General features: G+C 32.2%; 2 protein-coding genes across 3 annotated transcripts; one reads left to right on the top strand and one right to left on the bottom strand.

Moving 5' to 3' along the window:
- Window positions 1–330: 330 nt before the first annotated feature.
- On the bottom strand, window positions 331–2,417 carry LOC105116675 (U3 small nucleolar RNA-associated protein 15 homolog). 2 transcript variants are annotated; one of them, XM_011014121.1, is made up of 2 exons: window positions 1,458–2,417; window positions 331–1,422 (listed from the first exon to the last, which is right to left on the bottom strand). In XM_011014121.1, exons 1-2 carry the CDS (start codon window positions 2,276–2,278, stop codon window positions 648–650), a joined length of 1,596 nt encoding a protein of 531 aa, XP_011012423.1. In that variant the 5' UTR covers window positions 2,279–2,417; the 3' UTR covers window positions 331–647. The 2 variants fall into 2 exon arrangements, with proteins under 2 accessions (XP_011012423.1, XP_011012424.1); XM_011014122.1 differs by having other exon boundaries at window positions 331–1,425; window positions 1,461–2,417.
- A 16,350-nt stretch (window positions 2,418–18,767) lies between these two features.
- LOC105116674 (ankyrin repeat domain-containing protein 50-like) lies at window positions 18,768–20,921 on the top strand. The gene has a single exon (XM_011014119.1). It carries the CDS (start codon window positions 18,971–18,973, stop codon window positions 20,405–20,407), a length of 1,437 nt encoding a protein of 478 aa, XP_011012421.1. The 5' UTR covers window positions 18,768–18,970; the 3' UTR covers window positions 20,408–20,921.
- Window positions 20,922–23,366: the final 2,445 nt, after the last annotated feature.

Genomic DNA, 23,366 nt, shown 5'->3' with positions numbered 1-23,366 from the left:
CAAGACTAAGCAAAGCAGTTACCAAACTAAAGCCAAGGACAAGCAACGACGCAACCTGTACAGAAGCAAAATAGTACCCACGTTGAGGAGCATACACCTGTTGGTTCTTATGCAGGCACCACAACAAACACAAACATCAGAATGTGAGGCATTTCTTCTCTGCCAAATTCATTAGGGTTGCGAGGGATGCCATGAAATCACGTTATTGCCAAAAACAAATATATATATTAAAAAAGCACACTGAAAAATTATTGCAGTCATAAACTGCAAACCAAGACATGCAAAACAACAGAGGTTCATAACCAAACAAAAACGTTGCGAGCACCATGATACAGATTGAGGTAGTTCCATGACTGAAAGAACCTTCAATATTAAATTTAGAATGAAACACAGTTTTTTCGTCACCTCTCCTGCAGATATGTAGCGGGAAAGACATTCAATACAAAATGGATAAACACCATCTCGTGTTACAGTTACAATCAGAGCAAGAACACCATCGCCATTAAAACAAGGGTGCTAATTTGAAAATTTGAGAAGAATTTTTTGAATAAGAACATAAATGGCGCAAAATTGCAAAACTTCTCTAATGACAACCCAAGCCAAGGTGTCAGCAATATCACAACACTAAAGATAACCCAATTTAAGTTCTATCTTCTCCCGGCAATTCTCAATAAAGGAGAAATTATACCCTGTATCTCTTGTAGTGAATGTTGAATTCTGATCTCCTCTTCAACTGACCTTTTAAGGTTTCTAATATGACTTTTCAAAGCATCAGAAGCTCTAATATCATCAGCCCGCATTTCAAGTACCTTTTTAGTCAACCCCATCAATAAACCTGAATGCCTTGGCATAGTTGAGTGCTTATGCAAGAAACCCAACAACAACCCAAGCTCCTCCTCATCCAAATTCACAACACATTTCAATAACTTCCTCCTTGCCACCATTTCCTCCATCACAGCCACCACATTCTCTGGATTCTTCCCACTCAAAACTGAGACCAGCGCTTCTTTATGCCTAAACTTCTTCAACAACTTATCATGCTCCGACAATTTCACCTTCTTTGGCCTCATTATCAAATGATCCCCCTCATTTGGCTTCTCACCTTGACTCCTATGAAAATACCTAAAATATGTTGGCCTCAAAGCCCGCCTCTGTGGTTCCTCTACACTGCCTAGAGCCCAAAAATTCCCTGATTTACTCTCTCCCACATCCTCCTTTCCTTTTCTCCTCCCAGCAAATATAATCCCATTGGAAGACCCAATGACTCTAGTCATACAATCCGGAGAAAACCCAATGGACATAAGCGGGGCAGGAAACCTCATGGAATGAGTAACCTTCATTTTTGCATAATCAAAAACCTTCATATAGCCATCTAAAGCCACACTCAAAATCCTATACTGCAAAGCCTCCTCTCCACTCTCTTTCGCCAAACCCCCTTTCCCCTCCCCTTCCCCTCCTTCCCTACACAAATAGAAGTAACAGTCTTGTTATGACTCTCCATCGAATAAAGCATCTTCCCTCCTCCAATCAAATCCCATATCTTCAAACTATTCCCTCCTGCAGTCGCAACCATTCCGCCTGAGGGCAAAAAAATCACATCCTCAACTGGCTTTCCATGATTCACTTCGATAACTGATTCCTTACTATCAACCCTCACATCCCACAGCTTTACCGTGTGATCATAAGACCCAGTAACAAATATCTCTCCATTAATCGGAGAGCAATCACCACACCTCGCATAGTCCCTGTGACCATACAAGTCCGAAACCACACTCTCTCCAGCAACATCCCAGTATTTAACAACAGAATCATCACCACCAGACACCAAATGTAGTTTATCGAGTAACGGGTACTTAACAAAACGAACAGGGCGCACGTGGGACTTCAGGCGACGAAGAGGGGTTCGTGTCTTCACATCGAATACCCGAATAAGGCCGGAGAGATCGGAGGCAGCGATCAGGGAGCCGTCGCAGCGGAAAGAGCAGGAGGTGACAACATCGGAGAAGGAAATGGTGGATGTGGGAGAGAGTGTTTGGGAGGAAAAGAGAGTGAGGGAGGCGGAATTGGTGGCGGCAAATTGATGTGGGGATATGGGTGAGAAATCAATGGAAGGGATGGAGGAGATGAGGTTTGAAATTTGGTGGGATTTGAAGGAGGACCAGTATTTGGATTCAGGGGTTTTCGATGGGGTTTTAGCTTTGGGTTTTAGCTTTGGTTTTGCAGGGAAGGTTTTAGAGATGGTGATTTCTCGGGGTTGTTCTACAAGAAGGTCTGCCATTGCAGATGGCTTTGCTTTCTATTTTAGGGTTTTATCAGTGGTTTGCACATAGAGATATATACAATTTCTCGCAGCTAGCAGGCTGGCCGGTAATATCACCCTTTAATTCTCCAATACCTAAGCTAAAATGCCATTACCCAAAAGCCCACAATTCTGTACCACAGCCCATGGTCAAGCTTTATTCCCTGTGTTTTGAATAAAATTATAGCATAGTTCTTTATGTTGGAATGACTGTAGCAGGCTAATAATTCTACTTTATTAGAACAGGTTTCTCTTAATTCCACATGCATCTTGTATTAAACTAAAATACGACGGCAATCCTAAGATTATTATTCCAACAAAATTTCTAAATGGATTGAATCACGATATTGTGATAAAGTAGAATTAAAATATTATATTGAGTTAGAAAATATTGTATATATAGTTATAAAGGTTGAAAAGTAACAAAAATATAAGAATAATAAATGACAAATAAGTAACTCGAATTCTTTTTCATTATAAAAGCTAAATTATTAGAGAGAGATAAACTACACAAACCAAGTCAATTATAAGGTTAAATCTTTTGAGGCCATAAAAAAATTTAATTGCTAATTTTAAAGGTAAATTTGATATTTAACCTACTTATAATCATGATATTAAATGTTTTAAGTGTTTAGAGGTGATTAATACTTAAAAGTGTATTTTTATTAAAATTTTATATTATCATTTTGCATTTAAAGTATCAATAACTCCTTAACTAAAGCATGTTTTATAATAAAAAGTCTGATAATATAAGATACCTTTAATTTATGGTAAATACAGATATTCTCACATTTCAAAGGATTGATTGTTATGATTAACTATTGGAAGTGAAAAGATAAAGAAAAGGTTAAGTTTAAAAAAGAGATGTCGATTTAATTTAAATTTGAACATTGTTCAGTTATTGGATCATATCTAGAGCTATAGATTTTGGATTTCAGATTAATTTATATAGCTAGAATGATAAGAAATAGGCCTACAGTTTTTTATGTATATGGAAAGACCCCAATTTACAGTTTTCAAATTCAAAGTTTGGTTATAAAAGAGAAGTCAGAATCTGTACTGAAATCTAGCCCAAACACTGCTAAAAGTTTTACCTATACCTAGAGTTCTAAAAGACCAAATGATGTGAAATTTAGTGGGTGGAAGGAAAAGATAATTTCCAATAACTTTCATGAAGAAGACCAGCTCAAATTCTGATAATAGAAATGATATTTCATCTAGACAAGAGCATAAGGGCTATCCACCATATCCACCAACAACACTACTCAGCATTTTAGACATATCTCGAGTTGTAGTGCTCCAAATGCTCTAAAATTTAGTGGGTGGAAGGAAAAGATAATTTTCAACAACTTTCATTAAGAATACTTTATCAAATTCTAATTACATCAAATCAATTCATCTAGCTAAAATGCTTGAGTGTTGTTGTCTGTCAAGTCCATTAAATCAATAGTTGGCCACTACATCAATTATCAATTACCAAATGAATAGTTCTGAATTTTAGCCTATATAAAAAAGCATTTATCATTCATTAAAGCATCTTATTTTTCATATTAAGATCATGTTTTTGCTCTCTCTCTTTATATTTTTATAATGCTTAAATTTTGCTTTCATTAATCTCTTGTTCATGCTTTTCATTTCCTTTACTTTACTTAGTTAACTTATACCATATTTATGTTCTTATATTGTTTATTTAAGTTTTTCTTCTTCATAATGTCTAGCTAAGTTAATTATATCAAGGTGAAAAGGTTTCACTAATGGTATTAGGATAAGTATAATATAAACTCAATATGGACTTCAATACTTATATTTTAAACAACTTGCTATTAACATGCCTTATCATTTTTTATCTTATTAATTCTTAATACCTTATTTGTTAAATGGTTAATCTAGATTTGTGTTGTATAACACTTGGTACATCAAATACTTGATCCTTCATAATTATCAGCCCGCATCATTATTATAAGAGGAACTTGATTTGTTGTCAACATAATTTAGCATCTTGAATACTTGATAAAATTTATAAATATGATGTTACGTAAATAAGATGATTAATATGATCATGTTGATAATTTATAAAGAGTTTATACTTTACTTATCTCTAATACTATTAGTGTATCCTCTAACCTTGATATTTGTTTTTATCATTATATAATTTTCATATTAATTTTATATCTCAAAGTTCTATTTAACTCATCTTCACCACCATCATCATCATTGTTGTTGTTGTTGTTATTTATAATTTATATAGTTAACTTTCCTGTGGTTCGACCCTGGTTTTACTAGGTTAATTATTACTTTAACACTCCTGCACTTGAGATAAGATATCAACTCTTTGATCGTGTCAAGAGGCTAGGCACATAACTTCTTAATATCTAAATAAGAAAGTTATGATTTTATAGTATCATGGTGAGATTGAATTAGAAAGTGATAGATCTAAAGATGATGAGATGCCCCACTTGATAATTATAGTGATAGTGATGTAAAGTATCTTGTTGAGAGTGAATCGTTAGAAATTCGGTATACACTTAATATTCAGATCAAGCAATATGATGTGGAGCAGCAAAAATATAATATATTTCATATAAGATGTCATATCAGCAACAAGGTATGTTGCATGATTATAGATAGCAGGAGTTATGCTAATGTTGCTAGTACTATATGTATTATCGAATTAAATGTGAACACTATTAAACATCATAAAACTTATAAGCTTCAATGGTTGAAAAAATATGGTGAAATAAAGGTTACAAAGGTGGTCTTGGTGTCATTTTTTATGAGGAAGTATTTTGATGAGGTTTTATATGATGTACTTTCTAAGCATACGAGTCACTTGTTATTAGGATTTTTATGGTAGTTTGATAGGAAAACAATACATGATGGGTTTAGGAATATGTATATTTTTATAAAAGATTAAAAAAAATTCATCACACTTGTATCATTATTATCAAAACAGGACTACAAAAACCAATTAAAGTTAAAAGAAAAAAACAATAGTGAAAGGAGTGAAAATACAAGTTAAACTGTGAGTTTAGAGAAAAAAATGGAGTTATAAAAAGGAAAAAATGATAGATTTAGCCAAAAGAGGAAAAAAAATAGTTTTAGCTGAAAGTAGAGGTAAAACACAAAGAGAAAAAAAAAAGATGAAAAAAAAAAGAAAAGGGTGAAAAAATAAACAAACATTTAAGTTTTTATGTAGAGAACAATGAGATCAAAAATGTTTTTTATTCTAACAAGTTGATGATTGTGCTTTTATATAAAAAAAAAGCTTATTTTAACATTAACAAACTTGATCCTTGTCTTTTTAATGTGGTTGTTTCTTTATTGTATGAGTTTAGAGATATGTTACCTAATGAGATTTATAGTGGCTTACCACCAATAAAAAAATCAAAGATCAATTGATCTTATACCCAACACTAGGATTCCTAATTGACCAGCTTATCAAAGTAATCCTAAAAAGATAAAGGAACTTCAAAGGCAAGTTAAAGAGTTGATGTCAAAGGGATATATAAGATAAAGCATGAGTCCATGTGTTGTTCTGGTGTTATTTTTGCTTAAAAAGAATGAAATTTAGAGGATGTGTATTTATTGTTGCACTATCAATAATATTATGGTACAGTATAGACACCATATCCCTAAGCTTGACGATGTGTTAGATGAATTATATAATGCTTGTGTATTTATGAAAATTGATTTAAAAAAAAGTATCATCATATTAAAATGAAAAGGGATAACAAGGATGAATGATTAGTTATGCTTTTTGGACTTATTAATACACCTCATGCTTTTATAAGATTAATAAATTATGTGTTGTGACACGACCAAAAGATTGATACCTTTTCCTAAATGCAAAAGTGTCGAAGTAATAAATAATTCGGTAGGACCGGGGTCGAACCACATGGAGATTAACTATAATAATAATAATGAGTTAAAGAGAATTTTGAGATGTGAGATTAATGTGAGGATTAAACAATGATAAAAACAAATATCAAGGTTAGAGGATCCACTAATGGTATTTCAGATAAGTATAATATAAACTCTTTTTATTACTTAACTAGAAATTATATACAAAGGAGGTTCCAATCGGATGATTTGTCATTAATAGCTCATTATAAATTATTAACATGATAATATTAGTTATCTTATTTAAGTAACACTAATATTTCTAAATATTATTAGGAATAATGCTAATTTATATTAACAACAAATCAAGTTTCTTTTATAGCACAGGTGTCGGTTATACCATACAGTTTGGCTATGAAAGATCAAGAATTTATTGCACCAAGTGTTATATAACACAAATATAGATTAACCATTTAGCAAGGAATGTATTAAGAATTAACAAGATAAAAATAATAAGATATGTTAACAACAAACTTTCTTGGATATAAGCATTGAAGTTCATATTAAGTTTATATTATACTTATGCTAACACCATTAGTGAAACTTTTTCACCTTGATATAATAAACTTAGCTAAACATAATTATTGCGATGCCGCGATTGCACAAATTAATTACCCTAGTTTAAAACACAACACACAATATAGTATAAAGTAAGCAAGGGGTCGATCTCATGAGGAAGGTTTAAGTCAGCTTTTTATGCTGTATGATATGCAAGTGGGGGGGTTGTGAAGTTATCTAGGCTAAAGCAAAAGAAAACTAAAAACTATCAAGCGAAATTAAATAAAATTAAAAAATTATCAATAGAATAAACCTTGGTCGTAAGCACACATCTACTTATAGAAATCAGAATTGATCATGGAAACGAAACATCAATTTATATTCTAAATATGCATATCTTCTTAACATTGGTTAGTTAACGGATCCGCCGTATAACTAACCCTAACCATCAAACAACCAAAGTGTTCGCACTAGTAATTTAATTCAATGGCAGCCTTAATAACTAGATAAGTTGATTAATTAAGAAAACATAGCTGCCCGCTGTCTATGTTTAATTTGATTGAATGTTCCTAAGATTAATAACGTAAATCCGCCACAATTATTAAACTTAGTTACTTCATAAGTTTATATACCACAACTCCATTTTTGATATTGACATGACTAAAAGATTGATGTCTTCTTCTAAGTGTAGGAGTGTCGAAGTAATAAATAACCTGGCAAGACCGAGGTCGAATCACAAGGAGGTTAATTGTATAAATTATAAATAACAACAATACAACAACAACAAATCCATAATAATAATAATAATAATAATTGTAATAATATTAATAATAATACTAGTAATAGTATAATAATAATAAAAAAAAAAAAGGTGAAGATGAAGATGATGAAGATGATGATGATGATGAGAGCTTTGAGATGGAAGATTAAGGATTAAACAATGATAATAACAAATGTCAAGGTTAGAAGATCCACTAATGGTATGTCAAACAAGTATAGTATAAACACTTATTATTCAATTGGAAACCACACACAAAGAAAGTTCCAATCAGATTATAAATTGTTAACATGATTACATTAGTTATCTTATTCGATTAATGCTAATACTTGTAAATATTGTCAGGCATTTAGGATTATAACTTATATTAATAATAAATCAAGTTCTTTTCATAGCACAGGTATAGGTTATACCATACAGTTGAGCTATGAAAGTGTCAAGTATTTGTTGTACCAAGTGTTATACAACATAAATCTATATTAGTCATTTAACAAACAAAGTATTAAAGAGTGAACAAGATAATAAATACAAAACATGTTAGTATCAAACATTAAGGTTCATGTAAAGTTTATATTATATTTATTCCTACACCATTAATGTAACCTTTTCACCTTGACATAATAAACTTAGCTGAACATAATAAAAGAAAGAAACATAAATAAATAAAATAAGAACATAAATAAGATAAAAGTTAGCTAAGTAAAGGAAAGAAAATGAAAGGCATAAACTTGATATTAATGAAAGCAAACCATAAGCAATACAAAAAATATAAAGAGAGAAAGCAAGAGCATGATCTTGATCTAGAAACCAAGATGCCTAAATACATAGCAAATGCCTCCTTTTATAAGCCAAAATTGGGAACTATTGATTTAATGACTAATTGATGAGTGGGTGACCAACTCTTGACTTGGTGACAATCCTTATCTTCTCTTATATGCCCAAAACGTCATTGATAACGTCAGAATTAGAACCACTTGAAAACATAAAAGTTCTAGAAAATTGTCTCAACTTTTCATGAAAAATAATTGAGGTCATTTGGACTTTTAGAACTCCAGATATGGGTCAAACACTGAACAACGTTTGGGCTGTAGATAGATTCAGACTTCTTCGTTATTGCTACAATTTGGACTTAAAAATGGCCTTTTTAAATCTTAGGCTCCCATGAAAGTTGTAGGCCTTTATTTTACCTTTCCATCCATATAAAATAGACCTAAATTCGAGATCCATAACTCCAGATATGACTCAATTACCGAACAGTATTCTAATTTGGACTGTACCAACATCTCTTTTCTAAGTTTGACCATCTTTTTGTCCTTTCAATTTCAATTCTTAAACTCGTCAATCAATCCTTTTATTTATATGATAGACATGTATTTAAAATAAATATTTACCATAAATTAAAGGTATCTTGTATTATTAGATATGTTATTATAAAATATACTTTAGTTAAGGAGTTATTAATGCTTCAAGTGCAAAATGATGATATAAAACTTTGATAAAAATGCACTTTTAAATACTAATTAGCAGGTATGTTTTGTAAAATCCTCTACCTTTGTTTCCATACTCCAAAAGATCATTCTATGACATTATATGGCGATGAATGTGCATGATTAAAAAATTCTTGGCGATTTCTAGGTTGTTCACGATGCCTAAAATCTTATAAGTGATATCTCTCACCTTTATACAGACCTAAATAACCATACTCATTTGGATATCCAACATCAATCAAATAACATTTACCTGGAATTAAAAACAACATCAAAATTTATCATGTAATTAGTAAATAAAAAACAACTTGTATACTTAAGAACATAATAAGTTATGTTGTATATCTACCTTTTGGTGGTTTAGGGAATTTTATATTTATATTCTCAATAGCCTCATGAAAAATACGTGTGTCATGGGCATTACCTTTCCATCCTGCCCATACAAACGTGAATCGCATGTCAAAACTACAAGTCACCACTATGTTTTGAGTCGAAACACCTTTTCTTCTGATAAATGAAATTTGATTTTCGGTTGATATACAAGCCTGCACATGTGTTCCATCAATTATACTAATACAATTTTGACAAAAAAAAAACCATTGACAATATGATGTCGTTACTTACTAACATGCATAAATCAATTTTTGAATTGAATACTGATAATAATATCACAAATATTTTTCTTACCTTGAAATGCGACATATATTTTAAATTCATTGCAATTTCTCGTGGAGTGCTTGTAAAACTCGGGTCATTTGGTTTTATGACATCAACTCCAAACAAACATATGGCTGCGAAAACTTCTTTAATGCATCTACTAGTAGTTTTCTCTGAATGTTGAAATCACTCTTGCACCTCCCTATTTGATGCTCCTAGTGCTATTGTATATAGAAATATAGCAACTTTTTCAATCACACTCATCATTGTCAAAAGCTTTAACCCATACATTGTTTCTAAATCACTGCACAGGCTCAACAAAGTTGATGTGTCTATTCTAAACATATTGACACTTCATTACCAATGTCCCCGTAAAACTTTAGTTAACCAACGCATGTCTGTATTATATGAAACCATGCATGGTTCTTTATGTATATGATTAACATAATACATGTTTAGTGCCCCAACTGTGCACACAACTAACTTTTTCATATTAAATTCTCGCTTCCAAAATGATTCTTAATCATCATCATGATCGTCATCGTCGTCGTCATTGTCATCAATGTTGTCATCATCATTTATGCCATCATCACCATCGCTTCTCGAGCCACTGTTTTCATCATCGCCACAATAATTAATATGATCAACAACATGTCCATTATGTTATCATAATCATCATCAAGAGTTTTATTGAATATTGCATTTAAATGTGCTTCTTCCATCTGTATAATCCTATATAAATAAACACTTGAATCATGTTAAACAATTTTTTTTATCAAATAAAACACAATGTTTGATGTAATACCTTTTCGTTTAATTTTACACCACACAACTATTATATTCTACAACTTCATACTAATAAAAATATTGAAACAAATTGTCACATGAAAGTATATGTTACGCAATTGTTTTGCATTTTTTTTATTAAATTGGGTTGGATCCGGATAAAAATTTTCCTTGGGCCAAGAACAATGCATTATACACTCTGCACTGTTCATGTGAACAATAGAGACCGATAATGGTGATTAGTAGATAAATGAAAGAGAAGGCGAAGGACAAAAAAGGCTACCCTTAGCAGCGCGAGGTGTGGTTAGGCGATGGGAACGGTGGTGGACTTCAGTGATAGTGTTCCTCTGTTCCTGCTCTTTTCACTCTCTAATATAATTTGCTTGCTTCTCTTCCCAATGATGGTGCTTGACACGACTAAAAGATTGATGTCTTCTCCCAAGTGCAGGAGTGTCGAAGTAATAAATAAACCGGCAAGACCGGGGTCGAACCACAGGGAGGTTATTTGTACAAATTATAAATAACAATAATACAACAACAATAACAATAACAATAACAACAACAACAACAACAACAACAACAACAACAATAATAATAATAATAACAATAATAATACTAATAATAATAATAATAATAATACTAGTAGTAGTAGTAGTATTAGTGGTAGTAATAATAATAATAATAATAAAGAAAGAGAAGAAGAAGAAGATGATGAGAACTTGGAGATGGAAAATTAATGTAAGGATTAAACAAATAATAATAACAAATGTCAAGGTTAGAGGTTCCACTAATGGTATATCAAACAAGTATAGTATAAACTCTTATTATTGAATTGAAAACCACACACAAAGGAGGTTCCAATCAGATTATATATTGTTAACATGATTACATTAGTCATCTTATTCAATTAATGCTAATACTTGTAAATCTCGTCAAGCATTCATGATTATAACTTATGTTAACAACAAATCAAGTTCCTTTCATAGCTCAGGTGTCGGTTATACCATACATTATGGGCTATGAAAGTGCCAAGCATTTGTTGTACCAAGTGTTATACAACATAAATCAAGATTAGTCATTTAACAAGCAAAGTATTAAAGAGTGAACAAGATAACAAATATAAAACATGTTAGTATCAAACATTAAGGTCCATATTAAGTTTACATTATACTTATTCTTACACCATTAGTGTAACCTTTTCACCTTGACATAATTAACTTAGCTAGACATAATGAAAGAAAGCAAAATAGATAAACAAAATAAGAACATAAAAGTTAACTAAGTAAAGGAAAGGAAATGAAAGGCATAAACTTAATATTAATGAAAGCAAAGCATAAACATTACAAAAAATACAAAGAGAGAAAGGAAGAGCATGATCTTGATCTGGAAACCAAGATGCCTAAATGCATGGCAAATGCCTCCTTTTATAGGCCAAAATTGGGAACTATTGATTTGATGACTAATTGATAAGTGGGTGGCCAACTTTTGACTTGGTGACAATCCTTATCTTCTTTTGTCTGCCCAAAACGTCATTGATAACGTCAAAACTGGAGCCAGTTGCAAACATGAAAGTTGTAGGCAATTGTCTCAGCTTTCTTGTGTAAAACATTCAGCTCATTTGGACTTCTAGAACTCCAGATATGGCCAAAATACCGAACAGTGATCGGGCTGGAAGACAGATTCGGGCTTCTTTGTTGTTGCTACAATTTGGACTTGATAATAACCTTTTTAGATCTTGGGCTCCATATAAAAGTTGTAGGACTATGTCTTACCTTTCCATCCATATAAATTGGACCTAAATCTGAGATATATAGCTCCCAAGATAACAAATATAAAACATGTTAGTATCAAACATTAAAGTCCATATTAAGTTTACATTATACTTATTCTTACACCATTAGTGTAACCTTTTCACCTTGACATAATTAACTTAGCTAGACATAATGAAAGAAAGCAAAATAGATAAACAAAATAAGAACATAAAAGTTAACTAAGTAAAGAAAAGAAAATGAAAGGCATAAACTTAATATTAATGAAAGCAAAGCATAAACATTACAAAAAATACAAAGAGAGAAAGGAAGAGCATGATCTTGATCTGGAAAACCAAGATGCCTAAATGCATGGCAAATGCCTCCTTTTATAGGCCAAAATTAGGAACTATTGATTTGATGACTAATTGATAAGTGGGTGGCCAACTTTTGACTTGGTGACAATCTTTATCTTCTCTTGTCTGCCCAAAACGTCATTGATAACGTCAAAACTGGAACCAGTTGCAAACATGAAAGTTGTAGGCAATTGTCTCAGCTTTCTTGTGTAAAAACGTCAGCTCATTTGGACTTCTAGAACTCCAGATATGGCCAAAATACCGAACAGTGCTCGGGCTGGAAGATAGATTGGGGCTTCTTTGTTGTTGCTACAATTTGGACTTGATAGTGGCCTTTTTAGATCTTGGGCTCCATATAAAAGTTGTAGGCCTATGTCTTACCTTTCCATCCATATAAATTGGACCTAAATCTGAGATCTGTAGCTCCAGATATAACCCAATTACCGAACAGTGTTCCGGTTTGGATTGCACCAACATCTCTTCTCTAAGTTTGACCATCTCTTTATCCATGCAATTTAAGTTCTTCAAGTCATCAATCAATCCTTTCATTTATGTGATAGACCTGCATTAAAAATAGACATTTACCACAAATTATAGGTATCTTATATTATTAGATATATTATTATAAAACATGCTTTAGTTAAGAAGTTATTGATACTTCAAGTGCAAAATGATGATATAAAACCATGATAAAAATGCACTTTTAAGTACTAATCACTTCTCATCCAGTTTTCTTAAAAACTGGCAAACAGGGTCTTTTTTAGTCAGATTCCCAAGACTAAGTCTATCATGTTCTTTATGAAATAGTGGCCATAAATCATGAATTGCACGATGCACATCTCCACTAGGATGCATCTCAAGAGTCAATAGAAGATTATCTAAAGACTCCTTACTCAGGCCATCCTTAATGAATTGTATTTTATCTTCACGGTTTATAGATACCATTCCTAAAGAACGACATTGTGTATTACAAGTCCATCTAGCACATCGATGACAGACATCCAGTCGTTTTGCACGACGCTTCTTTGCAAAAGTGCTTTTACCTGTTCCAGGCATGTGTGAAATGAAGAAGTTAGAGGACTCACCTGATAATCGGACCTTTGCTTCAATCAACCAACGAATATCTTCAGGAATTCCATGATTCATTAATAATCTCAATCTTGCACATCTAGCATGGTAAATTTTTGTAATCGCATTCTGAGGCAGAGCGGGAAAATTCTTTTTCAATTTTTCAAGATTAGTGTCCATTTTCAAATGAGAATTGGAAGAGAGATTCAAAGAATTGCACAGATATATACACAGATATCAGTAATTGTGGGAAACTGAAAGAACCGACTTAAGTCCCGGAGTATCGTTATCCGCCATTTGACCGGGGTGAAGAAACTTGCAAAAATCACTCAAAAAGAAACAAAAATAAAATAAAATAAAATCAATATTTATATAAGAAACAAAAATAAAATAAAATAAAACAAAATAAAATCAATCTTTATATACAGGATCACCCAATTCAATAGAGTTATGTTCAACTGAAAAATTGTCAAAGTAAACTTTCAGACGATGTCCATTTACCTTGAAAACATTGCCATTCTTTGGATTCTCGATGTCATAGGCCCCATATGGATACACATGTTTTACAATAAAAGGACCACTTCATCTTGATCTTAATTTTCCAGGAAATAAATGCAGTCGAGAATTATAAAGCAAGACTTTTTGACCAACATTGAAGGTTTTTCTCTGTATTTTCTTGTCATGAAATTCTTTTATTCTTGCTTTATGAATTCTTGAATTTTCATATGCATCATTTCTTATTTCCTCAAGCTCATTTATTTGTAATTTTCGCAGTTGACTAGCATCATCCAGATTTGAATTGAAAGCTTTAATAGCCCAATAAGCTTTATGTTCAAGTTCCACAGGCAAGTGACAAGGTTTTCCATAGACTAGTCTATAAGGTGACATACCTAATGATGTTTTATAAGCAGTTCGATAAGCCCAAAGTGCATCATTAAGTCTTAAAGACCAGTCTTTCCTATTAGGGTTCACTGTTTTCTCCAAAATATGTTTGATCTCCCTATTAGCAAGCTCTACTTGTCCACTTGTTTGAGGGTGATAAGGGGTGGCAACTTTGTGTGTGATTCCATATTTCTTCATTAAGGACTCAAATGGCTTGTTGCAGAAATGTGTTCCACCATCACTTATTATGGCTCGAGGGACTCCAAATCGACTCAAAATATTTTCTTTCAAAAACTTTATCACTGTTTTGTGATCATTGTTTCGACTTGAAATTGCCTCTATCCATTTTGAAACATAATCTACTGCGACTAATATGTATAAGAAACCAAATGATGGAGGGAATGGGCCCATGAAATCTATACCCCAACAGTCAAAGATCTCAATGACAATAATAGGGTTTAAAGGCATCATGTGACGTTTTGAAATAGATCCCAACTTTTGACAATTTTCACAAGACTTGCAGAATGCATGTGAGTCTTTGAACATGGTGGGCCAGTAAAATCCACTTTGTAAGATTTTTGCAGTTGTCTTTCTTGATGAGAAATGGCCCCCACATGCCTCAGAATGACAAAATTTAATGACACTATTTACCTCATTGTCAGGAATGCATCTTCGAAATATTTGATCAGGACAATATTTGAATAAATAAGGATCATCCCAATAAAAGTTCTTCACTTCGTTCAAAAACTTTCTTTTATCTTGGGTATTCCAATGAGCTGGCAATTGTCCTGAAACAAGAAAATTGACAATATTAGCAAACCAAGGCATTGTAGAGACAGAAAGCAAAGATTCATCAGGAAAGTAGTCATCGATTGGTGTGAAGTCAGTTTTCGAATCTGTTGTCAATCTTGACAAGTGATCTACGACAACATTTTTGCTGCCTTTCTTATCTTTGATTGTGATATCAAATTCTTGAAGTAATAAAATCCACCGCACCAATCTAGCCTTGGAATCTTTCTTAGAAAGAAGATATTTCAATGCTGCATGATCACTAAAAACAACAACAGGTGAGCCAACAAGATAAGATCTGAATTTTTCACATGCAAATGCTACTGCAAGTAATTCTTTTTCAGTGGTGGTATAATTCATTTGAGCACTATTTAAAGTTTTACTTGCATAGTAAATTACATAAGGTTTCTTATCTTTTCTTTGTCCCAAAACAGCACCTACGGCATAATCACTAGCATCACACATTATTTCAAAAGGTAATGACCAATCGGGAGGTTGAATGATAGGAGCACAAGTAAGCAAGTTTTTAAGTTTAACAAAGGCTTCTTCACAATGTTCAGTCCATTCAAAAATAGTATCTTTTGTTAGAAGGTTACTTAAAGGCTTAGATATTACACTAAAATCTTTGATGAACCTTCTATAAAAACCAGCATGTCCCAGGAATGATCTAACATCTTTAAGAGATTTTGGTGTTGGCAAGTTTGCAATTAACTCGATTTTAGATTTGTCAACCTCAATTCCTTTTGATGAAACAATGTGACCAAGAACAATGCCGTTTGTTACCATAAAATGACATTTTTCCCAATTCAGCACAAGATTCTTCTCTTCACACCTGGTTAAAACCTTTCCTAAATTAGTCAAACAATCATCAAATGAATCGCCAAAAACAGAAAAATCATCCATGAAAATCTCAAGAAAATGTTTAACCATATCGCTAAATATAACTTGATATCCAATAAAAAAATAACTAAGATTAAAATATATAATGTCTCAGCATAAATCATGTATTCAATTGTATTTTATAATTTTTTTAGGATAAATTTGTTGTTTAATCAAATGATAATCCATACTAATAAATAATAAGGAAAAAAAATATTATTAATAAAAATAAATTAAATAAAACCATAAAACTCAGCTATCAAATAATTTATTATTGAATGATAAAACTAATTAAAAAATAAAAAAAATTTAGATCAACTTGGATTACTTTGCTAGCCTCACAATCATGATACAAGGTGAGGAAAGTAAAAAAAAAACACCAAGATGAGTCTCTAAAAAATTAAATATTAAAAAAAAAATTAATTTTAAAAAAATCAAAATCAATATGTATAAAGCTATTCCATTAGAACTTGTTCTTCGTGTCAAAATTAGAGCTTAAGAAGGACGAAATACACATTACGACTGGAGGAAGTTTTGGCTTAAAGATTATTCATTGATTAACTATTTAACTATAAAAAATCAATGTAAATAAAAATTTGTACTTTCTCTATTTTTTAAAAGAGGGAGCACTGTCTTTTTAAATCTTTAAATTACTGTATCACACTTAAAATTTTAAAAAATGACCTTGGATCTCTTGTCCTTATAGAAATTTTATTTTACTATAGATGGTGTTATGACTTTGTAATAATTCCATTGTTGTTATCATAAAAAAAAATTAACCTTAATTATGGGGCTTAATAATAATTTCATATTAGTTTTTTTTGTTATTATCATATAGTCCTAGAATAAGTTTTATTTTTGTCAAAATATAATAATAAAAAAAAAATATTAATACATACATTCCACATGTGAAAAGTTTTATCTTTTTTTTTTAGATTAACGTGGGTGTCCGGGCCAGCTTGCACGCACCACGACTAATCCCACGGACTCTGAAGTTAATGACCATGTAAACCTCCAGTGGCTATCATATGAGCAACTAAGGACTCGAACCTGAGACCACAGAAGGAGCAAACCCCTTAATCCCAAGTTTTTACCATTTGACCACCACCTAAATGGTTAATTTTATTCTTTTTTTTTTAGTTTTATCCTTTTTTGATTACACATGTAGTTGACTATAATAGTCATAGGCATGTTTTTACTATATCATTTGATTTGTTTTAACATCTTTTTTATTTTATATATATAAAATAGTTTGGTCTAATTTAATATTGATTTACTTTTCTTTCTTTTCTCACTCGTACCTCAATTTGTGTGCTATTCCTTTAAAAAATCACATAAACCCTTTAATTTCTTTCCCCTTCATATTTAGTTATTTTCTTTTATTTGTAATTTTTTATTTCAAAAAATTATTTCACATTAAAAATTATTTTCAATTTCATCTTTTTTTTTAATTTTTTTATCTTTCATATTTGGTTCTCATCCTTTAATTGCTATTTTTATAATACAAGCAATTTATAAAATTGATTTTTTTTGCACTTTTATTTTCCTTTGGTTTTTTTATTAGTTTGATCTTTATTTTTTTTATTTTTTTTTGTTATAACACGGATTTTATGGTTGAAAATTAGATTTTTTAATTAAGTCTGCATTTAAGATTTTATTTTTTATGATTTGAAAATATTAACTCAAGTTTATAAAATTTTTTCAAATTTATTTTAATTTTTATATTATTAAATTATTATTAAATTATCCAGTCAAATCTTCTACTTCTTTAAAAATAATAGCATTATCTTAACATTTTTCTTTTTATGTCCACAAAAATTTTCCGCTGCCGGTGTTATTGTGTCCTTCAATTATATAAGTTTATTAGAATTATTTTTTTATTTTTTTTCAGCCTTCAATAATTAATTTATCATCTTTAATTCAAATATGCTGACCTTCCCATCAAGAGGTTTAATTTTCTTTTTTAAAGAAAAAATAAAAAAAAGAAAGACAGAAACCGTCTCAAGAGAAATGCGTTTGGAAGAAAAATGAAAATTACAACTTTCTAAGAAACGCGCTTCCGGAAGCAGTCATAAATCAAATCCGTTCAAAGTAAAAGAAGCGTGGAGGACACGGCGTCTCTGGTAGTTTACTTGTGAAGCTTCTGCCTTCAGTTTACTGCTAAGAATTCGAAATTGATAATTCCCGTTCTGCCATGGTCATGGAAATTTGGGGACAATATATATAATAATATTTATTTATTTATATGATGAGCATATATACTTGTCAGCTCACCATGCCTATAACCTAATACTTTAGAATAACTGAATATGCTCCAGCTAAGTGGTCCCCACAAGCCCTTCAAAGTTCAAAGAAGAGCAGCCAGCCATAGCGGAGTAGATCCTTCATCAATCATCTCCTCCCGACAAGCCCCTGCTTCCTTCTCAAACATTGACTTCTTCTGCATCTTCGTTTTTTAAAAATATTCGATTTTTTTTATATTTTTTTACTTAAAATTATATTTTAATGTTTTTAAATTATTTTAATATATTAATTCTAAAAAATATTACAATTTAAGAAAAAAACAGTTGTCACGATACTAAATAAATGGTCATCCATTTCGCTCTCACAAACTTTAACTCGACAACCAAGTAATAAATTAGTCTTATGACGAATCAATCAACCATGAAAATATCAAGTCTTGAATGAAAACCACTTGTAGAAAAGTTAAAAGGCAGATAAGAGAATCTCTCCTGAAAATCTTCGTCTTCTTCCTTTCCTCTCCACCAAAACAAACCCCAATTTCAATTTCCTGAAAAAAAGAAGAAAAGGGAATAAAAGAGGGAAGTGAAGTTCAAGTCTCCATGGACAGACTGGTAAAGGCAGACGTGAAGGAAGTGGAGATAGCATATAAGGGAAGTCAAAACTGCAGCACAACTTTCAGATTAACCAACCTTATGCACACCATGTCTGTGGCAATCTCTTTGTCCACGACAAACCCCTCTGCTTTCTCTTTCGCACAGCCTTTCTCTATATTACCACCTTTGTCTTCCTCATCTTACACAATTGTCCTCTCTCGGTCATCCGAACAGCCTCCTCTGTCTTCTCCTCCTGATGCCATCTCTGTTAAATCATCCATGCTACCTACAGGCAAGGCTCATCAGGATGAACTCCGCCGACTGTTTTCAAAACCTGGACCCCATATTTTTAGAGACGCCACCATCCCTGTCTACCTCGTGGGTCCCCAAGTTGCTGAATATATCATCTCCAATCACACCCAAATTACTGATGTCTCCGGTTACTTCAACAGGGCTATTTGTAGATGTACCGGCTCCCAGATCACAGGACTGCTCGAATCTGCTGTGCCATCTGGTAATCTAAATTTGGTCACTAGCTTGATTGATCACGGTGGTAATGTAAATTGCAAGGATTCAGAGGGACGGTCCTTGATCTCTCTAGCTGTTCAGGCTGGGCAGATTGATGTAGTTAAGGTTTTGATTGCTTCTGGATGTGTAATTGATGGCTCCATTGATAAAGTATTGCACTATGCAGCGGCTATAAATAGAGTGGATTTGATGGTTGTTCTGTGTGATAGTTTCGAAAACATTGAAGTAAATTCAGCTGATTTACGCGGTAGAACTCCAATTCATGTCGCTGCAAGCAGGGGCCATGTTGAAGTGATTAGGTTTTGTGTGAGTGCTGGAGGGAAAACTGGGGTTTTGGATCATGACGCGTCGAGCCCGCTTCATTTGGCAGCACAAAAAGGGCACTTAGAGACTACGGAGTATTTATTGGATTGTTCAGATTATTCTGTCAAGCATTTAGTGAACAAAGAAGGAAAAACTGCTTTCTCTATCGCAGTTGATAATGGACATTCGCATTTGTATGATTTGTTGCATATGGGAGATGTTTTGCAAAGAGCAGCTAGAGTAGATGATGTGAATGGTATCAAGAGTTGCCTTGCAGAAGGGGCAGAGGTTAATAGAAGTGACCAGAATGGATGGACACCTTTGCATCGAGCTGCCTTTAAGGGAAGAATTGAGAGCGTTAAAGTGTTGCTTAATCACGGAGCTCAAGTTAATGCTGTTGACAATGCTGGGCACACACCACTTCATTGTGCAGTTGAAGCAGGGCATATGCAGGTTGCTCTGTTGTTAATTGCTCACGGAGCTAGTGCAAAAGTGAAAAGTCTCAAGGGGATTGTGCCTTTGAATATGGATTGCTTTAAGAATCACCCTTCTCTAGTCAAGCCCTTGTGTCAAGAAAAAAAGAAAAGTGAAACTGAGGTATCTGTTTGCTGATTTTCTCTTGCATTTTTGTAATATGTACATACTCTTACCGAGTTTTGGCTGGGTATTGTGAGAGATAAGCCATGGTTGGAAAGGGAGGGAGTGCTCTGCTCCACTCCTGTCCAAGTCATTCTCTCGATTATGTGGAAAGTATGTGGCCCTCAGGCCTCAATTCTCTAATTACAAATTTATCAGCAATCATGAAAACGAATTGAGCTTTGGCTTTCATAGTAATGTTTCCTTTACTTTTGCCATGGATTGATGCGGCCTCCGTGAAGAGTGTTCCCGTTTTTTTGTGTTTGTCGATCTGCCTCAAAACTCAAAAGTTCCTAGGTAATTTCAGTCAATTGCGGGCATAGAAAAACTTGACTAGGGCAGATGTATTTGTTTGGTCGAATCTCGGTTCGCTGGGAGTAACTCCCGGCTTTCCGACCGATTTGAAGATATATAGGTATGTGTTTTGCTATGGTTTCTAAATAAAATTGAAGTGGGTATGTATCATTTGGATGATATCTTTCTGCATAAACTTTTTGTAGGAGTTAAGGATGGAATGACATTTGTTTATGATCGTTAAAACATGCTATTAATACAATTAAGGGCGCACGTAGATGCAACTCAATAGAGAATTTTCAAATTAATAGATTAATTATGTGTTAAAAGTTTATTGAAATAAGTAAGGTTTACGGACAAAAGCGGAGCCTTGCGTGGGGCTGCAGCCCAGGCAGGGTAATAATTATATATATAAAAAAAACCTTCTCCTTCCACTAGGCCAGTGTCAACCACATCCTCATCGTCAAGCTCTCCTAGCCCAAAGCCAGTGACAATCACATCCTCGGTGCCAAATTCTCCAGCCACTAAAGTTGTAACCACCAGTGCAGCTCCTGTGCCAAGCCCTACACCACCTCCAAGAATCGTCAAGCCTACAGCTCTAACCCCACCCCAATCACCTAAGCCTAAGCCTACTGCGCACTCCACCACCTTCTTCTCTAACACTTCCACCTTCCCGAGTAAAATCTGACGCAGATCTCGAACCCAAGATTCCATTAGTAGCAGAGCAAAAAACCTGTGTTGGTTCATAAGATTATTGACAAGCCTAAGGAGGCAGGTGATTCGCTGAGAGCCTTTGCAGATAGTCTCAGCTCTAGCATTGCTCATCTTGCAAAGCACGAAACTGTCAAAGATCAAACAAAGGAGAAAGGTAGCGGCAAGAAGATTTCTTCAGATTATGAGGATGTTGGCACGAGGGTAATTAAAATTGCAGTATACTGTATCCTGAAAATTTAATAGTTTTAATATATTTAATTTTTTTAATACTTAAAAATTTTAATTTAATTTTTCCATAGCTGTTCCTATTAAAAAAAACCTTGGTTTGGTTAGTAATATAACACATATTAAAGTCAATAGCTTTGTGAGAAATTATTATGCTTAAAAGAATTATAAAAAAATTAGTGGTTATTTAATTGTAATGAAATTTTTGAATTTATATTTATTTTATATCTGATGCATAAAATAATAGAAATTACTAATTTACTTTATCGAGTTTTGTTGGATAAATTTCTTGACATCTTAAATGCAATGGATTTTATATTAACTACTAAAGTATTGCTTTGAACTTTGAGAAATACCGAATTTGATCTTTTCCTTGTAAATGCGCAATCTGTTTACACAAAATATGAGATTGATATACCACGTATGAATATTTTGTATAAAAAAAGCTATAGGTCGTTTATATCAACAACAAGGTTCAGTGACAGTTTACCATCATTATCATTATGATATATTTAACCTAACAATAGATTTTCAGTTGAAAAATTAAATTCTAAATTCAGTAATGGAACAATGAAACTTCTCGTACTTAGCTCTGCTTTAAAATCTACAGACAAATTTAAATTATTTAAAGCTGATGCTATTTACAATCTTGCTAAGAAATTTTATCTTAAAGATTTCAATGAATAAAAGATGTATTATTTGAAATATCAGCTAGAGTATTATCAGATTGATATGATTCATCATGAGAGCTTTTAGAATATATCTATCATTTCTAAATTATATCAAGAATTAACTGAAATAAATAAGTCGCAACACTATCATTTGATTGACAAGTTGATTCGTCTTGTTTTGACTTTGCATGTTTCCACTGTCACTACAAAGTGAGCATTTTCGATTGTCACTACAAAGTGAGCATTTTCGACTATAAAACATGTTAAAACCATGCTTTGTAATAAAATAAAAAAGAAGTTTTTAGCAGATTTTATAATGATTTACATTGAACGAGAGCTTGTTGTAGATATTGATTCAAATTTGATCATATATGAATTATATTCTACAAAACATTAAATGGTACAACTTTGATAGTATAATTTATTTTTATTTTTATTTTGAATTTTATGTGCTTTAATTTACACACACACACACACACATACACACTGTGTTATGTATTTGAATTGAAACTTTATTGTTAATTTGATAAATTTATATATCGAAATTAATAATTAATATTAAAAAATAATTTATATATATTTATATCATAGCCTATGACAAAAAAAATTCTCGTCCCCAATTACGGGGATTGTAAGTTTGATTTTCAAGGGCGGAAAAATAGATTAATATTGGGATGTTAATTATATAGTTACATGAGTGAATTGTTGAGGGTTTTGAAATTGTTTTTAAAATTGCAATAAATAAGAAAAGCTTAAAGAGTATTAATCAATATAACCATTTTCAATAGTATAAAATTGAAATTGGTGAGAAAAGTTTATTAATTTTAGAATAGCAATAAATTGAAGTTTACTAGTTGATAATTAAACTGGTGTGTCAATGACACAAACAAACATGATTGCAAGAAAAATATATATGTAAATGCATATCTACTTCCATTATTTTTCGACATAGTTGTATCTTTATTGACGCAGATGAAAGTGACATAAAAAATAACAAGTATAAAAATACAAGATTATACTAAAAAAAATGA

Source organism: Populus euphratica, unplaced genomic scaffold (assembly GCF_000495115.2).
Source record: "Populus euphratica unplaced genomic scaffold, PopEup_1.0 scaffold1015.1, whole genome shotgun sequence".
NCBI classification, from domain to species: domain Eukaryota; kingdom Viridiplantae; phylum Streptophyta; class Magnoliopsida; order Malpighiales; family Salicaceae; genus Populus; species Populus euphratica.
The sequence above is the reverse complement of the archived record's forward strand: the minus strand, read 5'-3'. Positions and strand labels throughout refer to the sequence as shown.

What these genes read in the sequence shown, in the direction of transcription:
- LOC105116675 (XM_011014121.1), bottom strand. Translation starts at nt 2,278, where the DNA reads ATGGCAGACCTTCTTGTAGAACAACCCCGAGAAATCACCATCTCTAAA. An exon ending in ACTTCTATTTGTGTAGGGAA is followed by an intron (nt 1,423 to 1,457) that starts GGAGGGGAAGGG and finishes GGGTTTGGCGAA; the next exon opens with AGAGAGTGGAGAGGAGGCTT.
- LOC105116674 (XM_011014119.1), top strand. Translation starts at nt 18,971, where the DNA reads ATGGACAGACTGGTAAAGGCAGACGTGAAGGAAGTGGAGATAGCATAT.